A 25,403-nucleotide genomic window follows, 5' to 3' on the forward strand; every position below is an offset into this window, starting at 1 on the left:
TCCACTTAATATCTACTGTTTTGAGGTGCCTCCTGCTCCTTGAAATGCTTAGCTTATCCCTGGGAGACCCATTTTTAATTATTAGAATGTCATAGTAAGGAGGAAAGCATCTCTTAATGGTTGGCCTTTTCAAGTAGGAGGATCTTTTTCTTAAAGGATGAAGACAGACGGAAGGCTATGCATTTAAATGCACCTTGGGATTCAGCTTGCCATTTGAGTTGTTCTAGTGTCTCCCATGTGTCAGGATTGTTCTATATAGAAAAGGTCTAAGCAAGCTTTTGAAACAAATGTTTGCAGTTGTCAGTGAAGAGTCTGTAATGGAGCATGAGGCTGAAGGTGGGTGTAGTGAGGCTGCACTCATAACTCTTAAGTGCCTGATGAATTTATACAAGATTCCACATATTTGCATTCTTGCTCTGGACAATTTTCTTTGAGCCAGGACAAATCTTTTAGGAATTGGAGGGGGAGAGCAGCAGTGAAGTACTCGAGGACATGTTCCCCTCCTCAGTTGTTAAAGCTTCCGTTGCACACATAGACCACATCTGAAATTCAGTCTGCCAGTGGTGTTCTCACACATTTAGGTTTGTGTATTTGAAAGAGCTCCTTTATTTTCTTTGTCTTCAATGCAGACCGAGAATCCCCATGTCATGTGAAGCTGTTGCGGTCTCAAATGGTTGTTTACATCAGCTGTGGAGAGGAACACACAGCAGTTCTGACAAAGGTAAAGATGCTAACCTGGGAACCTTGCTGCTGTCTCACCTGTCTGATAGCTTCACTTCAGTTTACTGGGTAGTGGTGGAAAAGAACAGATTGGCATAGTCCATCTGACCCCAGTAAAAGGAACTAAATAGGAAGTACAGTCATTATAATATATTATGAGATTCATTGGCAATGTGATTCATTGCTGTTTTTGAAGATGAAGATGTTGGTAATCTGTGGTAATAAATAGTATAACTCAGGTGAATTGCTCAAAAAATTAGGAAAAAAATGAGAAAAAAGTGTAACAAACATACATTGAAAAGGGTGAAAATCACATTTTGTTGGAAGATAAAAAGATTGATATTGTGCATCAGAATAAAATGCAAGTCAAAACAAATGGGTGTTTAAATGAAACTCACAGCATTTGCAAGAGGTTTTCAGTTCCCAACCTGCTGTTTCCAAGTGGTGTATAGTTTAGTGGACAGAGCACAGGGCTGGGATTTGGCAGATCACTGCTAAGTTCTTGCCTCTGCCTTTTTCTTTGCTCTCTTTTTTGGTGCCTCGGTGTTTTCCACTGTAAAATAAATTAAACAGCTGGCTTTGGGATTCTTGTGGAGAAAACACCATTGTAGAACATTAGTTCTCTAGAAAGCTCATGTTCAGAGGAAAAAGTTCCAGTCTTGATCAGCAGCCTATAGAGATGGGTGTGAAGCATTGTGGAAGTGGATGCTACTCAGCCATGTTTAAACTTGTTGGGATTTCAGACTCATCTGGTGATGGTGGGGAGGAGTTGACTAATGTAGACATACCTAAAGATAATTCTGTTAGCTACCTTACCATCCATTAGAGACTTCTTTGGAGGCTGCATTAGCAGAACCCAAGTTTCTTTTCTGAATCCTTTGGAAATCTCTAGCAATCTCTGCATAAGCTTGGGCTCATACTGAGACTGGAGTCAGAGAGATACTGCTGGGTGATGGGTCCCTAAATGGAGAATATGCTGTTTGATTTGCTAACAGAGTGGAGGGGTGTTCACGTTCGGTGCAGGTTCCTGTGGGCAACTGGGACATGACTCCATGAATGATGAAGTGAACCCCCGAAGAGTTCTTGAGCTAATGGGCAGTGAAGTATCCCAGATTGCTTGTGGCAGGTGAGTTCTGTGTGCAGTCAGCATTTTTCTTTGGAACTTAATGCTGACCTTGAGTCTTGTAAATAAGGGGAATAGTCTTGCTTCTGTGTGCTCTGTGTCAAAAATAAGTTAATTAAAAACTAATTTAAGGCCCTCTGAATGAGGTTGTTTTTTGATTTGGGCTGTTCCCTGTGCTGTAACCTGGTAAAAGATACCTTTCCATCTTAATTCAGCAAAACTTTAATGTAGCAGCCTCTTTGCTCACAAGTTTTCAGTCTCTTTCATGAAAAGAGTTAGTAATGCTTGTGCTGTCTTGTTGCTTTTGATATGTACAGGCTTAGCAAATGACTAAGCTAATTCCATCTGTGAGCCTGATACCAGCCGTGTGCTGGCACAAGCTGCTCTTTGTCACTTCCACCTAAAGAGCTCTGTCTCATAAAGTGATGCCATCAGGTGGCAGAAACTGAGCATTGGTGCTAGTGTGAAGATGCTGCTTTGCACCAGCTTCTGGCCTATGGGAACTGAGAATAAGTTTTATGCTGTGTTTGATTTTTTGTTCTTTGTTTTTTTTTTCTTTTAGTTGTTAAACAAGGCCTCAACTTTTACCTGTCTCTGTTACAGACATCACACTTTAGCCTTTGTGCCTTCTTCAGGAATGATCTATGCATTTGGCTGTGGAACAAGAGGCCAGCTGGGAACAGGGCACACTTGCAATGTGACGTGTCCCTCTCCTGTCAAGGGTCATTGGGCAGCTCACAATGGGCAACTCTCAGGGAAACCTGGTATGTGTGATTTGGAGTCACAAATGGATGTAAATAATTTCATTTCACCCATGGCTGTCTAAAGATATCTTGACATTGTCCTGCGAAAGAAACCCATCTTCCTGTGAAAGTGCTACAGTGTTTGAGTTTCAGCTGATTTCAGCATGGCCTTCAAGCAGCCCAGATTCTCCTTATAGTATAAAGCCTGAGACAGTGGCAGTGAAAATGTGAGGGAAAAGACAAAGTAGGAGCTTGTGTTCATCAGCCTCTAATCTTTCTTCAACAGATGCCTGTAAATATCACATTGTTAAACATATCTTCTCTGGAGGAGACCAAACATTTGTGCTTTGCTCCGAATATGAGGTAAAACAAATTAAGTATCTTCTCAAGTCTGCTTCCCTGTCCCAGCATCTTTTGTTTTTGCCAATGTCTCCCAAAAATGATCTGTTGCTTTGGAGTCCGTTCTACCTTATAAACGTTACCAACAACGACGGCTGTTACAGGAATTTACAGCTTTTTAGGAGTGGCTGAAAGCTGCCTTCCTTTAGAGGCACATCAAAGACCCATTGGGAAGTTACTGATTTAAGTTTGATCAGCAGGAGTGGAGTCCAGTCTCGATTGCATTTGGAAGTGAGGCATTTCCTGCTCAGGCACTGGGGTCTGTGCAATTAGAGTGCAGGGCAGTGGACCACATACACTAGGGTCTTGTCAAGATATGCTGGATGGGAGGGCTGCGTACTGAATTGTTTTTTCTGCTTCTGTCTTATTTTGTTCAAGAAGTGTTTGACGTACACTTTTGAGGCATGGCAATAGGTGTGGAATAAATGTGCTAACCCTGTAGTTAGATATGGCAGTGTTTAAGGGCTTTGGTACATTCAAGGAAATGATTTTTATTTTCTTTCTCCTTTCCTCCTATTTTAAAATGTATTTGATCTGGTTTTGTTTTTGTTTCTTTTGACTTCTTAGTGATGCCACAACTTCCTGACCAAACTTGTTCGGAAACCACACTAAGAAAGCTGTCAGTTATATAGAAAACACAGAGATTATAGATAAGAAGGAATTGTTTTACAAGCTTTGTATTTGCTGAAATCTATATCTTCTCACAGAATTCCTTGCCTGCTGATGATTTCCGGACCATAAATGAAACACGTTACACCTGTTTAATAAATGATGAAACTATAGATGTCTGGAGGCAAAAGCTTTTAGAAAAGAACAGTTCTAATTCTGTCAAGTAGGTATTATGGCACTGGACAAGCCTTTTGTTGAAAGTCGTATTTAAATCATTTTGTTGGCTTCCGTGCCATGCTTTCACTTGAAACTTAGAAGCCTTTTCAAGTGTGGTTCTTGATCGTTTCCAAGGGGAAGACAGTTGCTAGTCATCAGGCTGCCAGGTTAGAGCTTCTGAGCAAAACTAGAAGAATTTGAGGCTGCCTCAGAACAGTGCAAATGGTGGGTGGGAAATGGATTTTAAAGTGGTGTTTCATTGTGTGCTTAGAGTTTGTCAAAAGCACCAAGAACCTGTGAACAGATGAATTCCTTTCCCTGTGTACCTGCCATAAGAAGATGGGAAGGGGGCACTGCTAACATCCCTCCTTTCGAAGAGGGATGTTAACTGAATTGAACCGCTTACCCTCTATGCCTCTTAAGGGGTGATCCTGACTTTTATTTTTCCATAGAAGGAAGGGAAGAGAGCTGAAAAGATTTGCTGGAATGTCTATTCCTAACCTCCATCTCTGTTTTCTTTTGTCTTCCTGCTGCAAACAGTAATGTTGTTCAGATACTGTCCTCAGCTGCCTGCTGGAATGGAAGCTTCTTAGAGAAGAAGTAAGTGGCAAAATTATAGAACTGTCTCTTTCCCTTGAGGTAGACTGGAATACCTTTACTTCACTCCCTGCTGCAGTGGGATTTGTTTTTTCTGATCAGACAGGAGACGAGAGTAGAAAGTATTCACTGAAGAGCTGGGTGATCAGAGCTAAGTAAGGAAGGCAGATGGTTTAAGAAAGTGCATGGTAAGTGTACTGTAAGTGGCACAGATTCCTTGGAGTTGTTACAACTGTTATTTTTCCTTATGAAACTAGTGTCAACATCTTCAAAAGAGAGGGGCAGGAATATGTCATTAAGGGAGATGAGTGGTACCAGGTATCTGCGTAGTCTCTTACGCAGCTGAGCTAGCTGATGGGGGCTGGTGCAGGTGGAGGTATATATCAACACAGGCTGCTCTTGGAAAATACATCTGGGGCAGCATGGAAGCACTTTCCTTTTAGGTGACATCACTTGTGGAAAGTTTTGTGTTCCTGCTTACAAAAGCAGGAATTTCAAATGGGTGTAACCAGCAATAGGTGGTGACAAGGATGTAATATGCATAGCTGAGTCAAAGGCTGTGGGTTGGGAAGGCTTGTGTTGGCTGTGTCTGTAATTGTTGGGGAGGTAGCAGCATAAGATGAGGAGGAGGAGAAGAAGAAATTTTTTATGGTGATGTGATGAGTAAATGACCTGCAGCTAGGTGAAGAAAAGCTTAGTTACGCTGAGTAATCTTTGAGTAATATTTTCCAAGAGTAACTGGGAAAAGAAAACAATTTATTCATTATTCTTGCATTTTCCACTTGTCCAATGGTTTCTTTTCCAGTCTTGTGTCAAGGCAGCATGTTACTACATCAGAAGAGTTGGGTCATGTTGGTTTAAAGTATTTACTGAGGTATCCAAGTTTTTGAGTCACTGTAAATATTCTGCCATCTCCTTTGAATGTGGAAATGAGTGGAATTTATGATTTCTTCATCCCAGTGCAGTTCTTCTTACACTTTAGTGATGCCCTGGCTACCGCAGGACTTAACTTCTACAGGAAATCTTTGACCAAATGAATGATAAAATTTGAAGCCACCATGCACTGAAATTAGGTTATATTTAGCCATTGTACCTTTATATGTGAAGCTGTATGTCACGGTGCACTTGATAGAAATACCCTAGTATATCCCTCCAGTATCCTAATGCCATATTGGCCTGCTTGCAATACAGCACTGTGGTACACAGGTTAGATGGAAAAGCAGCTTTTCCATGGCTGTGTGAGTGGACATGCTCCAGTTCTACTTCTGCACATCACAGTTCGAAGTGCTCTGTACCACAGTGTGACTAGGAGGAGCTATTTTCAGCCAGTTATAGAAATAGCTGTTCTACTACAGCAGGCTATGTTTAGCTTCTCATGTCGTTATAGTCACACCAGCAAACTGACAAATGTATCCCATCTTTAATAGCTACCTTTTCCTTCAGAGTGCCTAATACAGCACAGTCTCAGATGAGTCGTGACAGACTTGGGAAATCCTTGAGGTCAATGGAATACAGCAACTACCTTTTTTTACTAGCAACTACAAGGTTCTGTGTGCAGCTTTACTGCAGACAATGGTGCTGAAAGCCTCTGCTACCAGGTGCTGATCATGCTCTGTACACTGAGCTAGACAACTTACCTGCTGGACTAGACAGTGTTGCTAGATCTGGCTGTTGGACCATTGTCTTCCACAAACTTGCCTTCATTGTCCCTCTTACACAGGTAGCCTGAGTAAGTTACAGCCTTTCAAGTGCAGCAGAAAGGATAGCACATTTGTTACAGCTAAAGACCATATGGAGACTCTTCTCAGCTGTGCTGTATTTTGTTTGGGGTTGTTGATTAGTTTTAGAAAATTTGAGATAGGAATTGCCAAAAAGTTACTCTGAATATCTTCCCCTGTTTTCTTTTGAAAACTCTCGTCTGATGTCCCCTTTTACAGCAGTCTGTGTCATCTTATGCATCACAATTCCCTTTCTTACTGAGTGTGATATACAGATTTTGCTATAACAGTAGTACGTATGAAGACAACACAGGAGACCCTGATACATAGGGTATACATACTTTATAGATTTTAAGCACTCCAGCCTGTCTAGGCTGGCTCTTGTGTCAGTAAAGGAGTCCTGGGGAAATCAAAGACACTGATGAAGTGCAAAGATTACAACCTCTACTTTGTTTCTAGTCTGATTAATTCTCTAGAGGGAATGTATCCATTGCTTGCTCTCAGACTATGCCAATACACAGGTAATGATGGCTCTTCCTTAAACTTATGCCTATCTGGGATTTTTTTTTTTTTAAAGAATTGATGAACATTTTAAAACCAGTCCAAAGATCCCAGGGATTGATCTGAACTCCACCAGGGTGCTGTTTGAGAAGCTGATGAACTCTCAGCACTCCATTCTCCTAGACCAGGTATTACACTTCTGGGATTTTGGGTACTCATAGGGGAAATAAAGGGTTTGTCCCTCTGTTACATACAAATAACAGCAGCTTTTTTGGGAAGGGTTGTATCAAAAATCTGCAGGCCAGATCTTTTACGGTATCAGTGGATACTTCTCCATTGGCCTGGGCTGACTTTCACCTGCTTGGATTGTGTCTCTAAGAGTCACTTCTAAAAAAATAATCTCATGGCATTTATTACTTGAAAGGGCTGCTGAAATGAATTCAGTGTATGTTATACTCATAAATAATGACTCTGTGCTCATTTGTTGCCTGCCAGGAGTTGAGTACTTTACAGTTGTATAATTTATTCTAGCTCAGAAGTTTCCTTTTGGAAGTGCAAGCAATGGGATAAAATTGTGTACGTCCCCCTGCCATTTCTTAGCTATAAGTTTTACAGCTTTTTTGTCCTACTCTGGGTTTGACTTTTAAACCAGGGTTGTGACCTTAACAAGAGCGAGTAGCTGACCTCTAGCTAGCCCTGGGAAAACCTATCCAAATGTTCATGCATTTGGGAAAAATCGGAGTTTAGTCCTGTCCTATGGAGTGTTTTTAAAAGATCAGCAGCAAAAGCTGTTGAGTTCGACCATTCTGAGTGTGCTCTATTTCATCAGTTTTTGCACATCATTTGCATTGTAGGTTCTCTATCCCAAAGGATAAGTTGTTGTCTTTTGTCTTGTTTTCCTGTAGATACTGAAGAGCTTTGAAAGTTTTTTGATTCCTCAGCTGTCTAGCTCACCACCAGATGTGGAGGCAATGAGGATATATCTGATTCTCCCTGAATTCCCACCCTTCCAAGACTCCAAGTATTATATCACATTAACACTTCCCCTAGCAATGGCTATTCTGCGCCTAGATACCAACCCCAGCAAAGTTCTTGGTAAGAGGCTGGCATTTAAGATGCGCACTGTTCTCAGTCTCCAGCTGGGACACAGAGTGTTCCCTTCAGGTTTTTTAGTCATGTTTTTGTGTTGGTTTAATTCTTCTATTCTATTACAACAGCTGCAATGATAATTGGGTGTTATTTGTGATATAGTGTTGTTATGAAGCAGTCACCTCTATAAAGCAGCTGGGAACCAAAAGGACTCAAGGACTCCTCCCCCCAAAAAACTATGTTCCCATGTAAAAGAATTATAATATTTGAATTTTAAGCATGAACTATGAGGAAATGAAGAATGTGTCATGCAGGGTAAGTTATGGGAAGTTAGTTACAATAACATAAGATGTATAAAGTTTATGGTGGTGTGGATAATAAATGAGAATGAAATATTTTACTTCTGAGTTAAAACAGTTCTTAATCTGAATTTTCTAAGAACACTTACTAGGTAGGTTAATCTAGTTTACCTTATCTAGATTACCTACAATTCAGAGGCTCTGATAAAGTAGATTTATAATGAAGATTAAATGATCATATTCTCTATATTTAATCAGATATCGTCTGCATTAGAATATCCTTCCTGCATAAGATAAATAGAGGAGCATACTAGATATAATGTTACTTTGTCTTCTGTAAGTTGCAGAAAAACCTATTGGTTGGTTTGTGACCAAGCTGAGCACCCCAGCTCTGCTCCCACTTATCAGTCTTCTAATTTCTGCTAGTATTTTTTCTTATGAGCTCACTTTAAGCTAAGCAGAATTCATGCTGCTTAATGATTGTTGCTCATGTTTGCTAAGCTATTACTTTTCTTGTTATCTTACTCTCTTTCTTAAATTTGTCTTATACTAAATCTATATCATCACGTAAAATACTGTGTAATGCATTCAAACCTCCAGAAATATTGCTCCATTGCACTTACTTTGAGGTTTAGTGATTATTTATATATATATATATATGTATTTATTGAAAGAGGCTTTGCAACCAAGTTTCTTCCTCTACTCAACATAGTCCACTGTCATTGTTAGCATACATAAATGTAAAGGGTTCTCATACTTTTAACCATCAGAATCTATGGTTGTGCTGGCACATCAGTGGATGAATTGGTGTTTGTTTCGAACAGCTGACATGATGGTATCCCAGGCTCCAGCTTCTTCTTTGCAGGTGGATTGGTTCTAGCAAAGAAAATAATAGTCAGTGCCCCTTCAGAGGAGAGGTAAGGGTTACCTGTCCTTGGCAAGAAATAAATCAGCCTTTCTGAAGAGGGGAAGTTCATACTTTTGGTGCAGATATGCAGGGAGACATGTTCTCACACCTGCTAGAGAGGTATATGTTACTACAGAGAATTGCACAGGCAACTGCATTCTTATCACTCATGAGAGAGATCAGTTTGCCCACAAAATCGGACTCCTGAATACAAGATACTTGAAACAGTATCTTAAACTGAAGGTTGAAACCCCTTGAATTGAGGCTCTCGCACTGATCAGGGATTGGGGCTGAGTAATGGCTGGGGTGGTTGGTTGTATGAGAGTGGAAAGGAAAGAGTTTTCCAATTTTTGGTATCTAACTGACTGTTTGCTTGCTTTCATGTTGCTACAGTTAGGACAGAAATAAGGAAGTTTATTTTAATCAATCTTCAGGTGTGTTCCCTTATTTTCAGCTGTAACCCCCTCATTTTGAGTTTTCTCTGGCCTTTAGTTCAGGATTTGTATTGATGTTCCTCTACTTTTTAGATAATTGGTGGTCTCAAGTGTGCCCAAGATACTTCCTCAGGCTAGTGGACCTCTACAAAGGTGCAGTTGTTTACCTTCTCAGTGGAAGAAAGACACTGTTGATCCCAGTTCTATTCAGTAGCTACATTACAGCTGCTCTCAGACTTCTGGAGAAACTCCACAAGGTAAGAGGAAAGCCTGGGCACCATGTGCTGCCTCAAGATGATTCAGTCTTGTCTGCTCTTTGCCAGTTGGCAGGAGGGTGGTTATGGTCCTGGCTTGTGAGCTGTGTCATTGTCCACCAGACACCACACAGGAAAGATGTTAGTGGTTTTCCTGTCAAGGTACTTGAAGATTGTTTAGTCCTGTCTCAAACACTAGGAAAGAATGCTGTTGATGAGCCACCACACTGCTTGTACTGTGGCATCCCAAATACCTGTGCCATGATGCTTTCTGCTCCCACTGTGTTGGTGCTGGGTAGTCCAGGTGAAGAGAGGGAACTGAAATAAATCAAGAAGAGGTTTATCTTGATTTTCCTTGGTTTATTCTAAAATACAAGGGACCATGTGGTTTTACAAGACTTTGAGTCCTTTTGTTGCAAGCTGCTATAACTGATTTTATGAAAGCAAACCTGCATGTTCTAAAAAAAATGATAAATATATCCACATTTTAAAAAAACATTTTCTTCACTAGGTAAATCAGAAGGTTAAACATGTAGAATATGATAAGTTTTATATCCCTGAGATTTCCAGCTTGGTGGACATTCAGGAGGATTATCTCATGTGGTTCTTGCATCAAGCGGGAATGGTAAGAGGTTTTAAGTATAGTCATACAGCTGTCCATGTTTGTCTCTCTGGTTGTAGATCTGTATTTTTAATATCCTTAATGAGAGTGAAATGTATTCAGGATAGGAGCATCTATATGTTAAGACTCTCAGATTTGGGTGGCTTGACAAAATTGACTTAAAATAAGGCTGTTGGAAGAATTGGAGCTAACAATATGTAACTAATGCTTGCTTCAATCTCTGTGATTATTCATGTGATTTTCATTCAATCCTCGCACAAGGGGATTAATTCAGTCACTGGATCCTTTTAATGTAATCGAGACCTCAGGAGCCAAATCCTGTATTCTAAAATTATAATTTTTACCCTTTACTTCTGCTGTTTAGGCAGGTATTGTGAATAATGTAGCCAGTGATCTTAAAATGTTGCTCTGTAAGAGGAGGCAGTATGGCGTTCTGGCTAGGGGACTGAACCAAGACTCAAGAGATGTGGGTTCTATTCCTGGCTCTTCCAGTAACCTGCTGGGTGATCTTGGGTAAGACCCTTCACCTCTTTTATGCCTCACTTTCTCATCTGTAAGAAAGGAGATAGCTGAACTGAGGGCTGGAATATGCTGTGTAGGAACCCCGTGAGATTGGTTAATTATAGCAAGGAAAGGGATCCTGAGTGAGAGAGAACACCAGAAAACACCTGCCAGGGGATGCTGCAGGAGTAGAAGCTGACTGTAGCAAGAATTCTTGTGTGTGCTTTCATGGACTTTCTAAATGTTGTGTGTGTTGTGTTCCTCATCTCCTGCTTTCCATCATGTAAATAGTGCTGCTCTGTGCTTAGTTTTAGTGAGCAGAACAATAAAATAGTGACTCAAATTTATGTAACAGCAATAGTTAAAAATGTATTGATGTGGCTAATGAGAGAAGTGATTTGCATTGCAGGAGTGGTCTTACATTCTCTTGTTGTGGCCTTATCTCTTCTGATTCATATTGTCTCTGCCTTGGGGGTTGTTTTCTTGTTTGTCTTCATAAGAGTAAGTTTCAGCTATGGCAGGCTAGCACAGGCTTCTGTGCCAGTTAGTCTTCCGAGTAACATTGGTGTTTCAAGTTTTGAGTTGGATTTGTGGTTTTCTTAAGGAGGAAATTCACATGCTTGTCTTTAAGAGGGGGGGAAAAGAGGTGGTTGGTCCTAGAGGAGAAAATTTTCTTTCCGTCACCTTTAAACTTTGAACCAAAAAACACAAGACACAAAAATCAAAAGTAAAAGATTTTCATATTTCTATTTTTCTTTCACAGAAAGTCAGACCATCTATCATGCAGGTAAGAAAATGTGGGTTTTATTACTCTTTCTTAAAGAAATGCTGTGGAAGCTGTAGATAAGAATCAATCTGCCTGCCTTTCTTGCAGGATGCTGTGACACTCTGCTCTTATCCTTTCATCTTTGATGCTCAGGCTAAGACCAAGATGTTACAGACAGACGCAGAACTACAGATGCAGGTAATGCTTTTCCCTGCCCCTTTCTGTGGTGGAAATATAAGCTTTATAGGGGAGGAGTACTTACGTATTTGGGATAATCCAAGGATGCAAAGTAACATGAGGTCTCTGTTACAGAAACCTGTAAGGCTGGAAAAGTAGACAAGCCTTCAGATAAGTGGGCACTTTTACAAGTTTCTGCCTGTACAGAAGTGAGGGTTGAAGAGGTGTTCAGCTCCATCACCCTTACCCTGTAGATGGCAGCCAAGCCAGCTGACAGCTAGGCTGTGACAAAGACAGCCGGCTTCTGTGCCAATGTAAACCTCCCAGTGCCAGGCATTGCTCATGCAGATGCCTCCTGAGGGGGATGAAGCACTGGGCACTAATCCCTCACCCAAAGCGTCTGAGGTTTGGGACTCATCCTCTGTGACATGAATTGGCTGTGGTTGATGGTTGACAGGTTCCTTCAGGGTGGGAAAATGTCATCGGTTACTCATGGGCATGTGTCATGAAAGGGAGTGGTTTAGGTCAACTAAACAACCACTGTAAAAGGTATTGTCAGAAACGAGCTTTAATGTAAATTTGTAAAACCACAACAGTGTTCAGTGGCAAGGTTTACCCTATTGCTTACTGCATGGGTAATACATATAAAGGAAAAAACAGAGATTTATACAGAGGCTGGAATGAGAAGGGGTAAGGAAGGAGTCCAGATGCAGCTGTATTCAGTCTTAGGCTCAGACTCAGTCAACCATTTATGTCTAAAGGATTTAGCAACACTTAATCATAACAACACTTACATGTTAGATTAACCACTATAAACACCTATAAGCACAACAGTAACAGTATTAAAGATTTGATATGGTAGCAGGTATACTATATTTGGTAGAGGGTGTTGAAGTCAATAGACGCACACAGGTATGTATAGGCAGATGTACAAAGGTAACACACACGAACAGAGATATGTATGCGTGCGTGTGTGTGTGTATAGGTATGCCTATTAAAACTTGCCCTCAAGAGTCAGTGGAATACTTGCATCTAATGACTTTTTGGCTTTTCTCAGCAGAAGGGGTTTGAGCCTCCAGTAGTGGAGATATCAGCCCAGGTCCCATCATCAGCCAATGACCCTCCTGCAAACTCAATAGTTTGTGCACTCTGAGGGTCATCACACTTGGAGGGAGGTACTGATGCAGCCCGCTGTGGTCCAGAATAGCTCAAAGGGTCTCATTTAGCACCACTGTTTATACGGTTGTGAGATGGTTGGCTTTAGTCATCAAAAATTCACCCAGAGCATTCAGATAAGGAATGTTCCAGGGCTAAAAGGGAACTTTCATCTCCCACACTGGAGTTCCTGGTATAGAATCATAGAACAGTTAGGGTTGGAAAGGACCTTAAGATCATCTGGTTCCAACCCCCCTGCCATGGGCAGGGACACCTCCCACTAAACCATGTCACCCAAGGCTTTGTCCCGCCTGGCCTTGAACACTGCCAGGGATGGAGCATTCACAGCCTCCCTGGGCAACCCATTCCAGTGCCTCACCACCCTAACAGGAAAGAATTTCTTCCTTATATCCAGTCTAAACTTCCCCTGTAAGTTTTAACCTGTTACCCCTTGTCCTGTCACTACTGCCCTAATGAGCAGTCCCTATAGGCCCCCTTCAGATGCTGGAAGGCTGCTATGAGGTTTCCACGCAGCCTTCTCTTCTCCAGGCTGAACAGCCCCAACTTTCTCAGCCCGTCTTCATACGGGAGGTGTTCCAGTCCCCTTATCATCCTCGTGGCCCTCCTCTGGACTTGTTCCAACAGTTCTGTGTCCTTTTTATGCTGAGGACACCAGAACTGCACACAATACTCCAGGTGAGGTCTCACGAGAGCAGAGTAGAGGGCAGGATCACCTCCTTCGACCTGCTGGTCACGCTCCTTTTGATGCAGCCCAGGATACGGTTGGCTTTCCGGGCTGCAAGCGCACACTGCAGCTGGCTCATGTTCATTTTCTCATCAACCAACACCCCCAAGTTCTTCTCCGCAGGGCTGCTCTGAATCTCTTCTCCACGCAGGCTGTAGCTGTGCCTGGGATTGCTCCGACCCAGGTGTAGGACCTTGCACTTGGCATGGTTAAACTTCATGAGGTTGGCATCAGCCCACCTCACAAGTGTGTCAAGGTCCCTCTGGGTGGCATTCCTTCCCTCCAGCATACCAACCGAACCACACAGCTTGGTGTCATCGGCAAACTTGCTGAGGGCGCACTCACTCCCACTGTCCATGTCAGCGACAAAGATGTTAAACAAGACCGGTCCCAACACCGATCGCTGAGGGACACCACTCGTTACTGGTCTCCAGCTGGACATTGAGCCATTGACCACAACTCTTTGTGTGCTGCCATCCAGCCAGTTCTTTATCCACCGAGTGGTCCATCCATCAAATTGATGTCTCTCAAATTTAGAGACAAGGATGTCGTGTGGAACAGTGTCGAACGCTTTGCACAAGTCCAGGTAGATGACATCAGCTGCTCTACCCCTGTCCATCAGTTCTGTAGCCCCATCATAGAAGGCCACCCAATTGGTCAGGCAGGATTTCCCCTTAGTGAAGCCATGCTGGCTGTCACCAAGCACCTTGTTGATTTTCATGTGCCTTAGCGTGCCTTCCAGGAGAATCTGCTCCAAGATTTTGCCAGGCACAGAGGTGAGACTGACCAGTCTGGAAGTCCCCAGGTCATCCATTTTCCCCTTCTTGAAAATGGGGGTTATATTTCCCTTTTTCCAGTCATCGGGAAAAGTATAGGTTATGCTGCCCTTGTCTTAGCCTTGCAACACGAGTTCCTTACACAATTAAGGGATGCTTATCGCCAAGCTCTTGCACAAAGACGGAGAAGTTATTGAAATCATAGAACAGGTTCAAGCAGGCTGAGGTTATGGGTGATGCACCATCACACCATGGTGCTGGTTCTATGTAATATTCATCTCTTAGCTTTTCTGTGGCTTCTTGAACACATAGGCTGCAGCAAGGCAGAGGAGGCTCAGCCTACACCACTCAGAAGCTAGAATCACCTCCTGCTTTCATTTTGTCACCCTCTTGGGTATCTCTTCAGATGCCCAGTTTGTGAGCAGCATGCTGCTGTGAGGAGGGTATCTACCTTATCTTACCGGGACAGCAGTCTGGTAAAGGTTTTGTTGCCCTGAGAGATAGATAGGATCTTTATGAAGACAACCACTTAAAGGCCAAAGAAAACAGTACTTCTGTGAGTGCTGGAATGGAGGAAGCCTGGTTTCCAATGGATTTCTGTCTCAGGTTTAACTGACTTTTAAACTGAATTTACAGACGTGAATTTGCCATTTACTACGGGCAATGCGTGAGAATGAATATACCATGTGTGGTCAAAGCTTTGACTGGACTTTGTGCCTTACCTGACTCCAGAAAATCCATGTAGATGAGAGCTTTGAATTGCATGTGAAGTGTTCACTGATGCCTTGCCAGGTGTGGTTGTCAACAGGCTCCTTGGTTGTAACACTGCTTTCCCTTCTGGACTCTCTGGCTCTTATCAGGGTGTGTTCGCACTGAGTTTCTTGACTCAGTAAGGGCATGAGTAAAGCCTCTTTTCCCCACCCAGCTGCCTAATAAAAAAAATACTCAGGAATTTAGTATCTTGGTTGCTCAAATCTGGTGAATCTGTCAGTGGACTCAAAAGATGTTGGTGTGGGGAATGGTGGAGGACATACAGACACACACTGTTCTACAGAGTGAGCATGCAGTCCTTGTACCCTTGGGAAACAAAAGTAAAAGAATAAAGATAAAAAGAACACCACGCATGTAGTTATTAACTGGTTTCCTTTCATTGGAAGAGAGGAGCTGAGCAGCAGCTGTTTCTCACCTCTCTCTTATTTACAGGTTGCAATAAATGGTGCAAATTTGCAGAATGTCTTCATGCTTCTCACCCTGGAGCCTCTGCTGGCCAGAAGCCCTTTCCTGGTTCTTCATGTTCGCAGGAGTAACTTAGTTGGTGATGCTTTAAGGGAGTTGAGCATCCATTCAGACATTGATTTGAAAAAGCCTCTTAAAGTAAGTTTTCCCCACGTCTTTTAGCACCCTCTTGTCCCGCTGACATTTCTGCCAAACTTTCAGCCATTTTCCATTACCACTTCACCAGTGCACAGTGGCTTCTCCGTAGGTGCAGCGCACAGGAACACTTGATCTAATCAGTGCAAAGGTAGAGTCTTTCTCCTCTCTGGCTGCTGGAGTGTTTACTCTTTTTCTGGTGTGCCCACTGTATAAGGGGCAGGGAGGAAACATTTCTATAATATTATGTAGTCTCTATTTTGCTCTTCTTGCAGGAACAGGCCTCTTACAGTAGGACACATTTTCTCCCTGAGAGGGTGCTACAAAATTTAGCAGCTGCTGTCATGTTGCTGCTTCAGTTGTGGGGAAGGTGGTTATTTGTGATTTGCATAAGGAGTTAAACACTTTTAAAATACCTGATTTGCCTCCATTCCCTTTCCTTCCCCACAAGCAGAGCACTGAAACAGGCTCATGGCTCATGGGTATGTTAGACAAATTGCTTTATGTGTGCTCCTAATCATTTACTCAGTTCTGCAGCCCTGTTACTGACCTGCTTTTTCTACAGGTCATCTTTGATGGTGAGGAAGCTGTTGATGCTGGAGGTGTGACAAAGGAATTTTTCCTCCTGTTGTTAAAAGAACTCCTCAATCCCATCTATGGCATGTTCACTTACTACTCAGAGTCAAACCTGCTGTGGTTTTCAGACACGGTAAGCCATTGCCTTCTGTATGTGCAGGTTTAAATAATATGCTGTATTTGAATGACAAGAAAGTTAGTGGCAAACTGGGAAAGAAATGTTCTTCCCCTCATTTTCCACCCACAATATGGTGTGAGCTCTATTTTCAGTGAGTGTAGATTAGTATAGGTCCATTAACTTGAGTGGAACAGTGATGATGGTGCCTGCTGAGGAGTTGGCTCTTTCTCTGTTCTTATCTCATAATAAAACTTGTATTAAGTATCATATGACAGTTATAGAACTCTTATGATGGTGAATGTGACAATCATGCTATTTTACAGAACGAGAGGTCATAATGGCATTAGATTCTGTACTTCCATTGCTGTTCACGTAATTGCAATCAACCACTTAGTCATGTATCACTGTCACCTTCAGGGTCTAAATTTGTTAATGCTTTATGTGAGTAACCTCTTAAAAAGCAAGAAACATGATTTGTAGTGAAAGTTGTTTGTGTTTGGAAGAGTGTGGAGTGCATGTTCTGTACCTGTCAGATAGCATTATGCTGGAGGTGGTGGGTTATGTCCTCTTTTTTGCTTCATCTTTCTAGACAGCAAGATGGAAAATGATGTTGTCATTCTTCCCTTAAGGTGTAGCTGCCCTGGTGGGGTTCTTTTTAGTTTATTAGTTACATTTAACAAAGAGGGAAATTACATGGTACTACTCTGTAATTTATACATAGTATTACAGAGCAATTACTCCTCATGTTAATGCTATAAAAACAACAACTCTTTTGACACTAAGAATAATGTCATTGTAAGCACTAAAAATGATTCACATGTTTACAACATTTAAGAAATACAGGCAGCCAGTCTGTGACTGACATACCCAGGGTGAGGGTAAATATGCAAAGGAATGAAAACCATTACCAACACCTATGTTGGTGTATTTGCCTGGTTGGTACTTTGGTTAAACATAAGCTTTTAATAGAAAATAAGATGGGCTATAGGGAGGGAATTGTTAACACACTTTCTTACAGTACATAGAGAGCAAACTTTGAAGCTTTGTTAATGTCTAAATGCAGAGGTATGTAAAAAGGAAATAAAAGGCTGGTAAGGTGGAAAGCAGCTGTTGCTGTTTCCACAACTAATCATGGCTTACAAAAGCAATAGGGCTGGGTTTCTGAATCTTCATTTCTGTGCTATGCTGCAACAAGGGTTCACAACCAAACTGGGACCTGATGGGAGCTCTCTGATGTATAATTTAATCTATTTATTTATTTTTCCCAGTTGGAAAAGCAGGGGCTGGCTTCTTAGTGCATGGAGGAAAGAGTACTGTGCATTGACGAGCCTCATAAGGATTTATCTGTGTGGTTTTGCAGTGTTTTGTAGAACACAACTGGTTTCACTTGATTGGCATCATATGTGGTCTTGCAATATACAACTTCACAGTGGTAGACCTTCACTTTCCCTTGGCTCTGTACAAAAAACTCTTGAATGTGAAGCCCTGCCTAGAGGATTTGAAGGAGCTATCCCCTACAGAAGGAAGGTATGAAAACCAAAGCTTGCAGCCTTTCTGGGAAGAAGACCATTCAACTGAGAACAAGTAATGCCAAACTGGGTGAAAGCTGTTCAATGTAACATCTCCCGATCCTTTTGAGCAACTGATTAATTTAGGGGGCTGTGATGCTAGCAAAGTACATAAGTGGGTGGTGAATTTCATGTAAGATTTCTCCTCTTCCACATGCTGTCGGATCCATCTGCTTAGACTCTAACCTCCGTACCCACCTTCCTGACCCTCAGAAAAAAGAAACATGGGCAAAAGATTCCTACCACACTTCTTTGAAAATAGGGGCTGGGGGCCTGTCCCTCCACTCTGATTGCATGCATGATCCCAGATCCTAGCCTCAGCCTTTCCTGCAAATCCACTGCATTTGTCATGTTGTATGGGAATTGGGTGTAGGATGTGAACTATTCCATCCCCAAACCAGAGTAACTCTGACCTGATTCCATGCCAGAAACAAGGAAGTGGAATGAAGGACTAACTTCTTCTAAATGGTGTATTGAATCCTTTTTGCCTAATGCCATGGGGATATTGGTTCCCTCTGACAGAGAGAAGATCCCAGTGTCTGACTGCTGTCTTTTTTTTTTTTTTCTTCTGAGTTGGTGTCCAGTTTATCAGCACAAAGTTGTTAAACAACAATGAAGTAAAATGCTGGGAAGACAGCAGCAGGATTGTGAGGGATAGCAGAATATTTTCTTCCTAATGGGGATACAGATATAATTCACCACCTCTCCATTCCCCTCAGACTTTTGTGTGGGGATGGCAAAAATATCTAGGAGTCAATAAGAACTAAAAATGTGATTCTGTTCTAAGGCCAGGACCATTAAAGGGGATCCAGGTACTAGGTAGGCATGGACTATATTGATAATTTGTGTGGTCTAGCCTTTATCCTGCTTCTAACAAAGCACCTTTTTATTTGAGGTCTATTTCTTTCTTACCCCTTCAGGTGACTTGGAGAGTCTCTTGCAATCCTATTACCCAGATGTGGTGTTCTTTCTTTGCTTTTGATGAGTTTCTTTTCACCTTTAGATGTATGACTCTTTGAATCTCTGATATATTTTTAATTTCCATACCTGTTATGTAGGAGTCTTCAGCAACTTTTAGATTACCCTGGAGAAGATGTAGAAGAGACATTCTGCTTGAATTTTACAGTAAGACACATTTAACATGTCAACTATGTGATTAGTATGATACAGTTGAAGCCCATCTACTTATTCATGTGTATTATGATTTATTCCAAACTATGCCTGTAGCACGTACCCCATGCTAATGTTAAGTGTTAATGTTAAAATTCTTTGCTGTCACTCACTTGTTCTTTTGTATATGGTCGTGAAAACTGAGCCAGTAAGTAGATTAAGCAGAGCGGTTTTCCAAATAGCCTTGTCGCTGTGGCACGTGGCTTAAATGTCAGTGGCCAACTTCTCACACTAGACAGTGAGAAGATTCCTAAATTCTTGAAAATGGAAGTTAGGCTTTGGCATCACTAGGCAAAGTCTTGAAATACTGATACTGTTTAGAATTTTCCTTGCTGTCTTAATACTTTTCAACTGAAAAGTTTTTAGTGAGTGTACTTGGTCAGACTTTTAGAAACAAAATGCTAGAGGCTGTTGCTCAGGGACATGCTGGGGAAGTCAGCTTTCCTGTGCTACTATGGCAGTAAAAGTACTTTTTTTCCTAGCCAGTAACCTAGATGCAATAGTTTCTATTGCACAGTGGAGAGTCCCCGAAATTAAGAGTTCGATCCTGATGTACCCTGGAATATCAGGTATGTCTCTCAACATGTGCAAATATTTAGAACTTCATAGAAATATGGCATCCTTATTCTCCAAGCTGTGTTTTCCTCTGACTCAGGCAGTGCAGGGCTTCCATGTTTCAATGTCTTCGTTTTCTAAAGTCCTGATGCGCTAACAGGTTCTGAGTGATGTGTTCATTTTGAGCTTGGTCTGAGTTCTTGAATCTCTGTCCAGGACCTGCCTGGGGTAAAAACAAGGTACCAGGAAACTGCTACACACTATGAAGAAAATCCTTTCTGAGTTAGGAGAGTGGTTCCCTTTTCCTTGTTTCATAAATGAGAGCACATCATCTCTTAGATCAAACTTAAATCTGGAGTGAGTCAGACTGGGGTCTGGCTGTGTCTCATGCAAGTCAGAGCTGCAATTCAGGAGGAGGCAATGAAGCCATAATGATGATAATGCAGACTGTGTAAAAAAGAATACAGTTGAAGTAATGCAAGAGATTTTTCCTTAATTCTCTTATCCTAGAAAAGGGCATTCTTACTCTCTTTCTTGCACTACGTGCTGCGTAATACATAAAGACATACAGATATATCTGCTAAAACTTGGAAATGAATAATAACTGATATCCCAAACGTTGAAATGAACTCATCTTGCATGTCAAAATCTGAGCCTCTTTTGTGTATGGCGACTTGAAAATTGACTTTTTTGCTTTTTTTTCCATGTGACCAATTTTATGTGTACAGAATCTGTATGTTTGTACTGGTGCCAGCCTAGGTCAGGTGAAAGCAGGAAGCTTTCTGTGGGCATGCTATCTTGCAGTGAGTGAGGATGAACAAACCTACTGAGATTCTACTATAAAACAGGGAGTCTTTTTTTATTGCCAGAGCATGTGGGCTTAGTGAAATACAAATTTTTTTTATTTTTCATAGGAAATTTACCTAAAAGAATAACTTTTTTCCATCCTGAGTTTGCATTTAGACTCAGTACCACTCCTACAGCAAATGTAAGTGATGGAAGGTGGTGAAGCGCACAGGCCTTTGGAGCAGACAAAGTGTTCTGTGTATCCACCCTTCACATATTGGTCATCAACTGTGAAAGAGAACTCTGAATCTTTCTGCAGGCGTATGGCCTGAAAAGTACTTCTGGTAAAATTAGTTTTCTGGTTTTGTATAGATCTGCAGGGAAAGCTATGGTGTGACAGAGCAGAAGAACCTGATCGAAGATGGAGATAGAATTACAGTGCAGAAGGGCAATAGGTAAGTGGGGCATATGTGGGGATGGGCTGTTATGCACAGGGAAGGTGGGTGCTGTGCCACAGAAACTTAATGTGAGGTGAAATGTGGGAGAGGTAGAAGTCAGTGTGAACAAATTCTAAGACCAGTTGTTTAGAAGTTACTGGGTGCCAGCGGCACTCGAATAAAAAGCAGGTTTTTGTCATCTTTCCACCAGTGTTTGGAAGATGTCCCACATCCTTTGGAATGGGCATCTTCCCTATGAAAGGCCTTCATATAGACCATTGGCAGTATTCTCATGCTAAATAAAGATTGCAACATGATTTGGGCCCTTGAAGGTTAATCTCCCTGACGGTTTAGAAGGGAACTGTACGTGATCAACAAAACTGAGCCTGGCAACTTGTTTATACTGTTAATCCTGGAGCCGGAAACACTTTCCCTTGACTATGCCTGACAAAGGACCACCATCCCTGATCAAAGTCATAAGGCCCTACTGTACATAGATGCCTTTCTGTTTGACTGAACACCTGAGAGCTATTACTAGCACAGCTACCATTTCCCTCCTTTTTTTCCAGCTGCTAAACTATTTTCTTCTCATAATCCTGTAATTGGATTTCAACAAATGCCTTTATTACTTGAAGCAGTGTTCACATTCTTTCTCTGCTGGCAAAATGCTGTGATTCAGTGACTAGTCAACAGCATGGTCAGGGGCTTGTGCTGGTAATGCTGAAGACCTTGCTGGCAAGCCTGGAGATGAAGTAATTTCCTATTAATCTGATTATTTTAAAGGGTTCTGATTGTGTCGAAAGCCTTACTGTAACAAAAGCTTTGTCTGTATTACCTTCTTACCTACTTTACTGCTGCCCAAAAGGGTGCACTTACACGGTTAAATAACTGCCTCCATGCCAAACCAAAATGGAGCAGTGTAAGTCTGTCTCCCTGCAAAGAGAAGATGGGCTTTGGGTAAATAGAGAGGAGTTTAATCTACACTTGTGGTAATAAAGTAAAGATGACAATGCCAGTGATAGTACCCTTCAGGTTTTTAGGCTGGGCATGTAAACTCGAAAGAAAAATGGCCATTTTTATACTGTGTGCCATACCTGGCCTAGGGGGAGGAACAGAGATTTTAGCTGAGTGTTTGAGAAGAGTCCCCCGGGCTAGCTCCTGCAGCTGTTTGAGTCAGGATAGGCAACAGAGAAGAAAATCTTTAAGGAGAAAGGCTAGTGTTCAGCTCCACTGGCTTAACACATTCCAAATGCAATTGCTTTGTCTTGACTAACAGTTTTGAACTCAAGCTAACCTTTAAATCCAAGTCTAGACATGGCAATCAATTCACCTTACACTGCTTAATGACTTCCTCCACCCCTGCGTTTAGAGGCCAGGGACCAATTTGCTGCCCTTCTGGCCTGAATAGTTTGCTGTGGGTGTATCTTTGAGCACTGCCCTTCCTGCCTGAGGAAGGTTCACTGGGACCTGAGGAATGACTGGAAAATGCCAAGTAGGAAATGCCTACATTTTCCCTTCTCCTTTGGAGTTCCTATGGGGTGTCACAGCATAAAATGTTCTTGATAAAGGGTTCATGACCGTAACAGCCAGAGAAATATTAAGCAACAGTTAAGTGCTTAATCAGCTTGGCTTTCCCTAATGCTCAGGTGACTATCAGGAAAATGACAATAAAATATGCTGGAAAGTAACTCACCCTTTGCTATATGATTGATTTCTTATTCCAGTTTTCAACATTTATCAGCCTGCTTCCTTATTCTTATTTCTTACTTTCTCACTCACCCCTCACTGCTTTTGCATAGCACCTGCATTGAGAATTCCCCCACCAGAAAGTCAAAATAGTTCTTTCAGCTGTGACCTCCTCAGCTAGAGGCTGAGATGCCAGATTCTGTGGTGTTCCCTAAGCTGTGTGCAGGTGTGAGCTGCTTTTGAGTGTCAGGCAAGAATGTCATTGCACAAATAGAATTCTAGTGTTGCACTCAGCTCATGGTGCTTGGAGATTAAGAAAGAGAAAGTAGAATATAGTTGCTTAAGAGCCTAACAAAATCCAGAGACAGGGTTTGCCACAGGTTTCTTACCAATGGCTGCAGAATGTTTTTATTTTAATGCTGTTCTTGGGAGCCCTTGAGGCAAAGCAGGGAAGTCATTCTGAGAGGAGTCGTTGTCTTTGCCCCATACTCCAAATGCACAAGTCCTGTATTTATTTAACCAGTGTGTGAAGGCTGAAGAGGAGGTTTCTGTGCTTTCTAAAACTGTTTTCTTGCTCTGTAGTGAGGGGTGTTTCTTGACTTCTTTTGGTGGTTTTCTCTCTGGGACCAGGAGGGAGGGAGAGAGGGAGGGAATTGGCCATGCAGTTTCGGAGCAGCATTTCCTCAGTCTGCCTCTAGGCTACAGTTTTGGCTTAGAAAGTGCTGCACTACTGGGAAGACTCACCGGGGACAGAGTCAGCAGGAGCTGCCTCTGAAAATTCACCTAACCAGGGCTCTGTGAGGCTCTTGGCTTTGGAAGTAGTAGTCTCCTGGGCACCCTGTGTTCCCTGTCCCCAGAAGAGTGCTTGCTCACAGCAACCTGGCAGTCCCAAGTCATTGCTTGTGGACACAATGCTGAGTAACCCCAGACGCTTGCAGACTGAGAAGAGCTGCAGGTTATTTTCTGGACTCCCTAAATGTGGGATTGCAAGAGTTGAGCCAGGACATGTACCCCTGGTGTGTGAATCCTGATACCTGCTTAACGCAGTCTTTGTTGTGCAGGCCATGGGTTCCGCAGGGAAGAAAGCTCTTGTTCCCGACACCTCCCAGTGCTTGGTGTCACTCTGGCTTCCCTCCTGGGCCTGTGGGCACCTGGATGCAAGGCCACTGGGTGGTTCATGGTAGTACAGAGCTTGTGCTGCTGGGGGACCTCCCGTGCTGCCAGTGCCTGGGGAGTAAGCAGGCACGTGATGGTCCTTGCTGCCTCGTACTTTGTCCGTGTTGCAGTGACTCAGCTCAGTGAGAGGAGGGCAGTGGGTTGAACCCGTTGGAGACCCATGTTTGCAAGACACGTTACAGGCAGAAACAGGAAAACTTCACAGTGCTGCTGCTCAGGCATATGATTAAAAGTGCTTTCCTTTGCCTGCTCTCTCTCGATGCACCAGGGAAGAATTTGTTGAAGCCTACGTAAATTACATCTTCAACCTCTCCATCCATGAGTGGTACACGGCCTTTTCCACTGGCTTCCTGAAAGTGTGTGGTGGGAAAGTCCTGGAACTCTTCCAGCCCACAGAGCTCAGGGCCATGATAGTTGGAAACAGTAACTACAACTGGGAGGAATTGGAAGAGGTAAAGCTTCCCTCTTGTCCTGTTTTTCTTCTTTTCCACAAGTACCAGGGTTGTACAGTTGCACAAGATGGGCACTCCCTGGGACATGAGATGTCTTCATGTTTAAAGGCTCCTTGTATACCTTGTCATCATTCACATGAAAAGTTTCTTACTGTGCTTTCCTGCTACTGTAGAAGCTCAGGGAGGAAATTCAGGGTGAGAAAGGACAAGGGAGAAGGACTTCCATCTGCTGTTTTTAGGGATGAAACCTAAGACTGAAGGTGAAGACCCTGATTTTGTCTCTTCCCTACAGTAAAACTCACTCCACTGCACAAGAGCAAAAAGTGCACAGCCAAGGGTCCAGCCTGTGAAGCGAAACTCCAGGATTCCTCATGACACATGTGATTCGCTGAATACCTAGAGGCCTAATGCCTCTTCCATATATTGCTAGGAGAACCCTTTGTTGAATCTTTGAGCCATACTATTGCCCTTGGCCCATCCTGTGCTCCATTTTGTAACTGTCTGATGTCAGATACCAGAAGAGATCAGGTCTGGATTCTGCTGAGTCTTTGCTTTCTAGTGCCAGATGAAATGATGTGACTTCTGGTTTTCTAACAGAGTGCCATCTATAAGGGAGACTACACTGCAACACACCCAACTGTGAGAATGTTTTGGGAAACCTTCCATGCATTTCCCTTAGAAAAGAAGAAGAAATTCCTCTGTAAGTATGGTGCAGTGGTGCAGAGTCTCCTGAAAGTGAAGACTTAGGTGGGATTGTCTGCAGAGCTCCAGGGTTATGGCATATTACATTAAGTGCTAGAAGGTAATCCAGCAATGAGTGGTTATCATCTCCTGAGTTATCTGGTAGTCAGATGAGACCAAGAGAGGGAGAAAACATACTGTCTTTTGTGTTTGTTTTTACCCTCGCAATCACTGGGGGGTGTGGGGGGGGTGTGTGTGTTATATCTGTTGTGCAAGATCCAGTGCAGTCTCTCTCAAGGGCATGCAGTATCCATCTGTTGGCATTGCCAGATGGTGAATTCATAGCAGGCCCTGGTGCCCATGCTTCATCTGGTTCCTTCTGCAAGCTGAGCTTTCAGGCACTGCAGCACTCTTGTTAGGAGTAATGGGGCAGTGATAGGGTGTCAGCTAACTGGAGGAGCTAGTGTGTAATGTGT

General features: G+C 42.5%; 1 protein-coding gene across 5 annotated transcripts in view; it reads left to right on the forward strand.

The window, feature by feature from the left end:
- The window catches only part of HERC3 (HECT and RLD domain containing E3 ubiquitin protein ligase 3), a 50,036-nt gene that overhangs the window by 22,392 nt on the left and 2,241 nt on the right, over window positions 1-25,403 (forward strand). The window contains exons 6-24 of one of the 5 annotated variants that reach the window (XM_057418003.1): window positions 630-721; window positions 1,716-1,846; window positions 2,447-2,607; window positions 2,873-2,949; window positions 3,693-3,817; window positions 4,351-4,410; window positions 6,703-6,814; window positions 7,532-7,721; window positions 9,449-9,612; window positions 10,121-10,234; window positions 11,496-11,519; window positions 11,607-11,696; window positions 15,555-15,725; window positions 16,288-16,431; window positions 17,777-17,943; window positions 19,043-19,109; window positions 20,868-20,950; window positions 24,063-24,246; window positions 24,844-24,946. In XM_057418003.1, the coding sequence (XP_057273986.1) occupies window positions 630-721; window positions 1,716-1,846; window positions 2,447-2,607; window positions 2,873-2,949; window positions 3,693-3,817; window positions 4,351-4,410; window positions 6,703-6,814; window positions 7,532-7,721; window positions 9,449-9,612; window positions 10,121-10,234; window positions 11,496-11,519; window positions 11,607-11,696; window positions 15,555-15,725; window positions 16,288-16,431; window positions 17,777-17,943; window positions 19,043-19,109; window positions 20,868-20,950; window positions 24,063-24,246; window positions 24,844-24,946 (2,259 nt within the window). Of the gene's footprint in view, window positions 1-629; window positions 722-1,715; window positions 1,847-2,446; window positions 2,608-2,872; window positions 2,950-3,692; window positions 3,818-4,350; window positions 4,411-6,702; window positions 6,815-7,531; window positions 7,722-7,877; window positions 9,380-9,448; window positions 9,613-10,120; window positions 10,235-10,595; window positions 10,745-11,495; window positions 11,520-11,606; window positions 11,697-15,554; window positions 15,726-16,287; window positions 16,432-17,776; window positions 17,944-19,042; window positions 19,110-19,636; window positions 19,724-20,867; window positions 20,951-24,062; window positions 24,247-24,843; window positions 24,947-25,403 lie in introns of those variants that run through there. The other 4 variants (XR_008973316.1, XR_008973317.1, XM_057418004.1 and 1 more) reach the window with 4 other exon arrangements.

This window comes from Pezoporus wallicus, unplaced genomic scaffold, assembly GCF_028554395.1.
Source record: "Pezoporus wallicus isolate ANWC-B61680 ecotype Strahan unplaced genomic scaffold, APGP_CSIRO_Pwel_v1 contig_6999, whole genome shotgun sequence".
NCBI lineage: Eukaryota > Metazoa > Chordata > Aves > Psittaciformes > Psittacidae > Pezoporus > Pezoporus wallicus.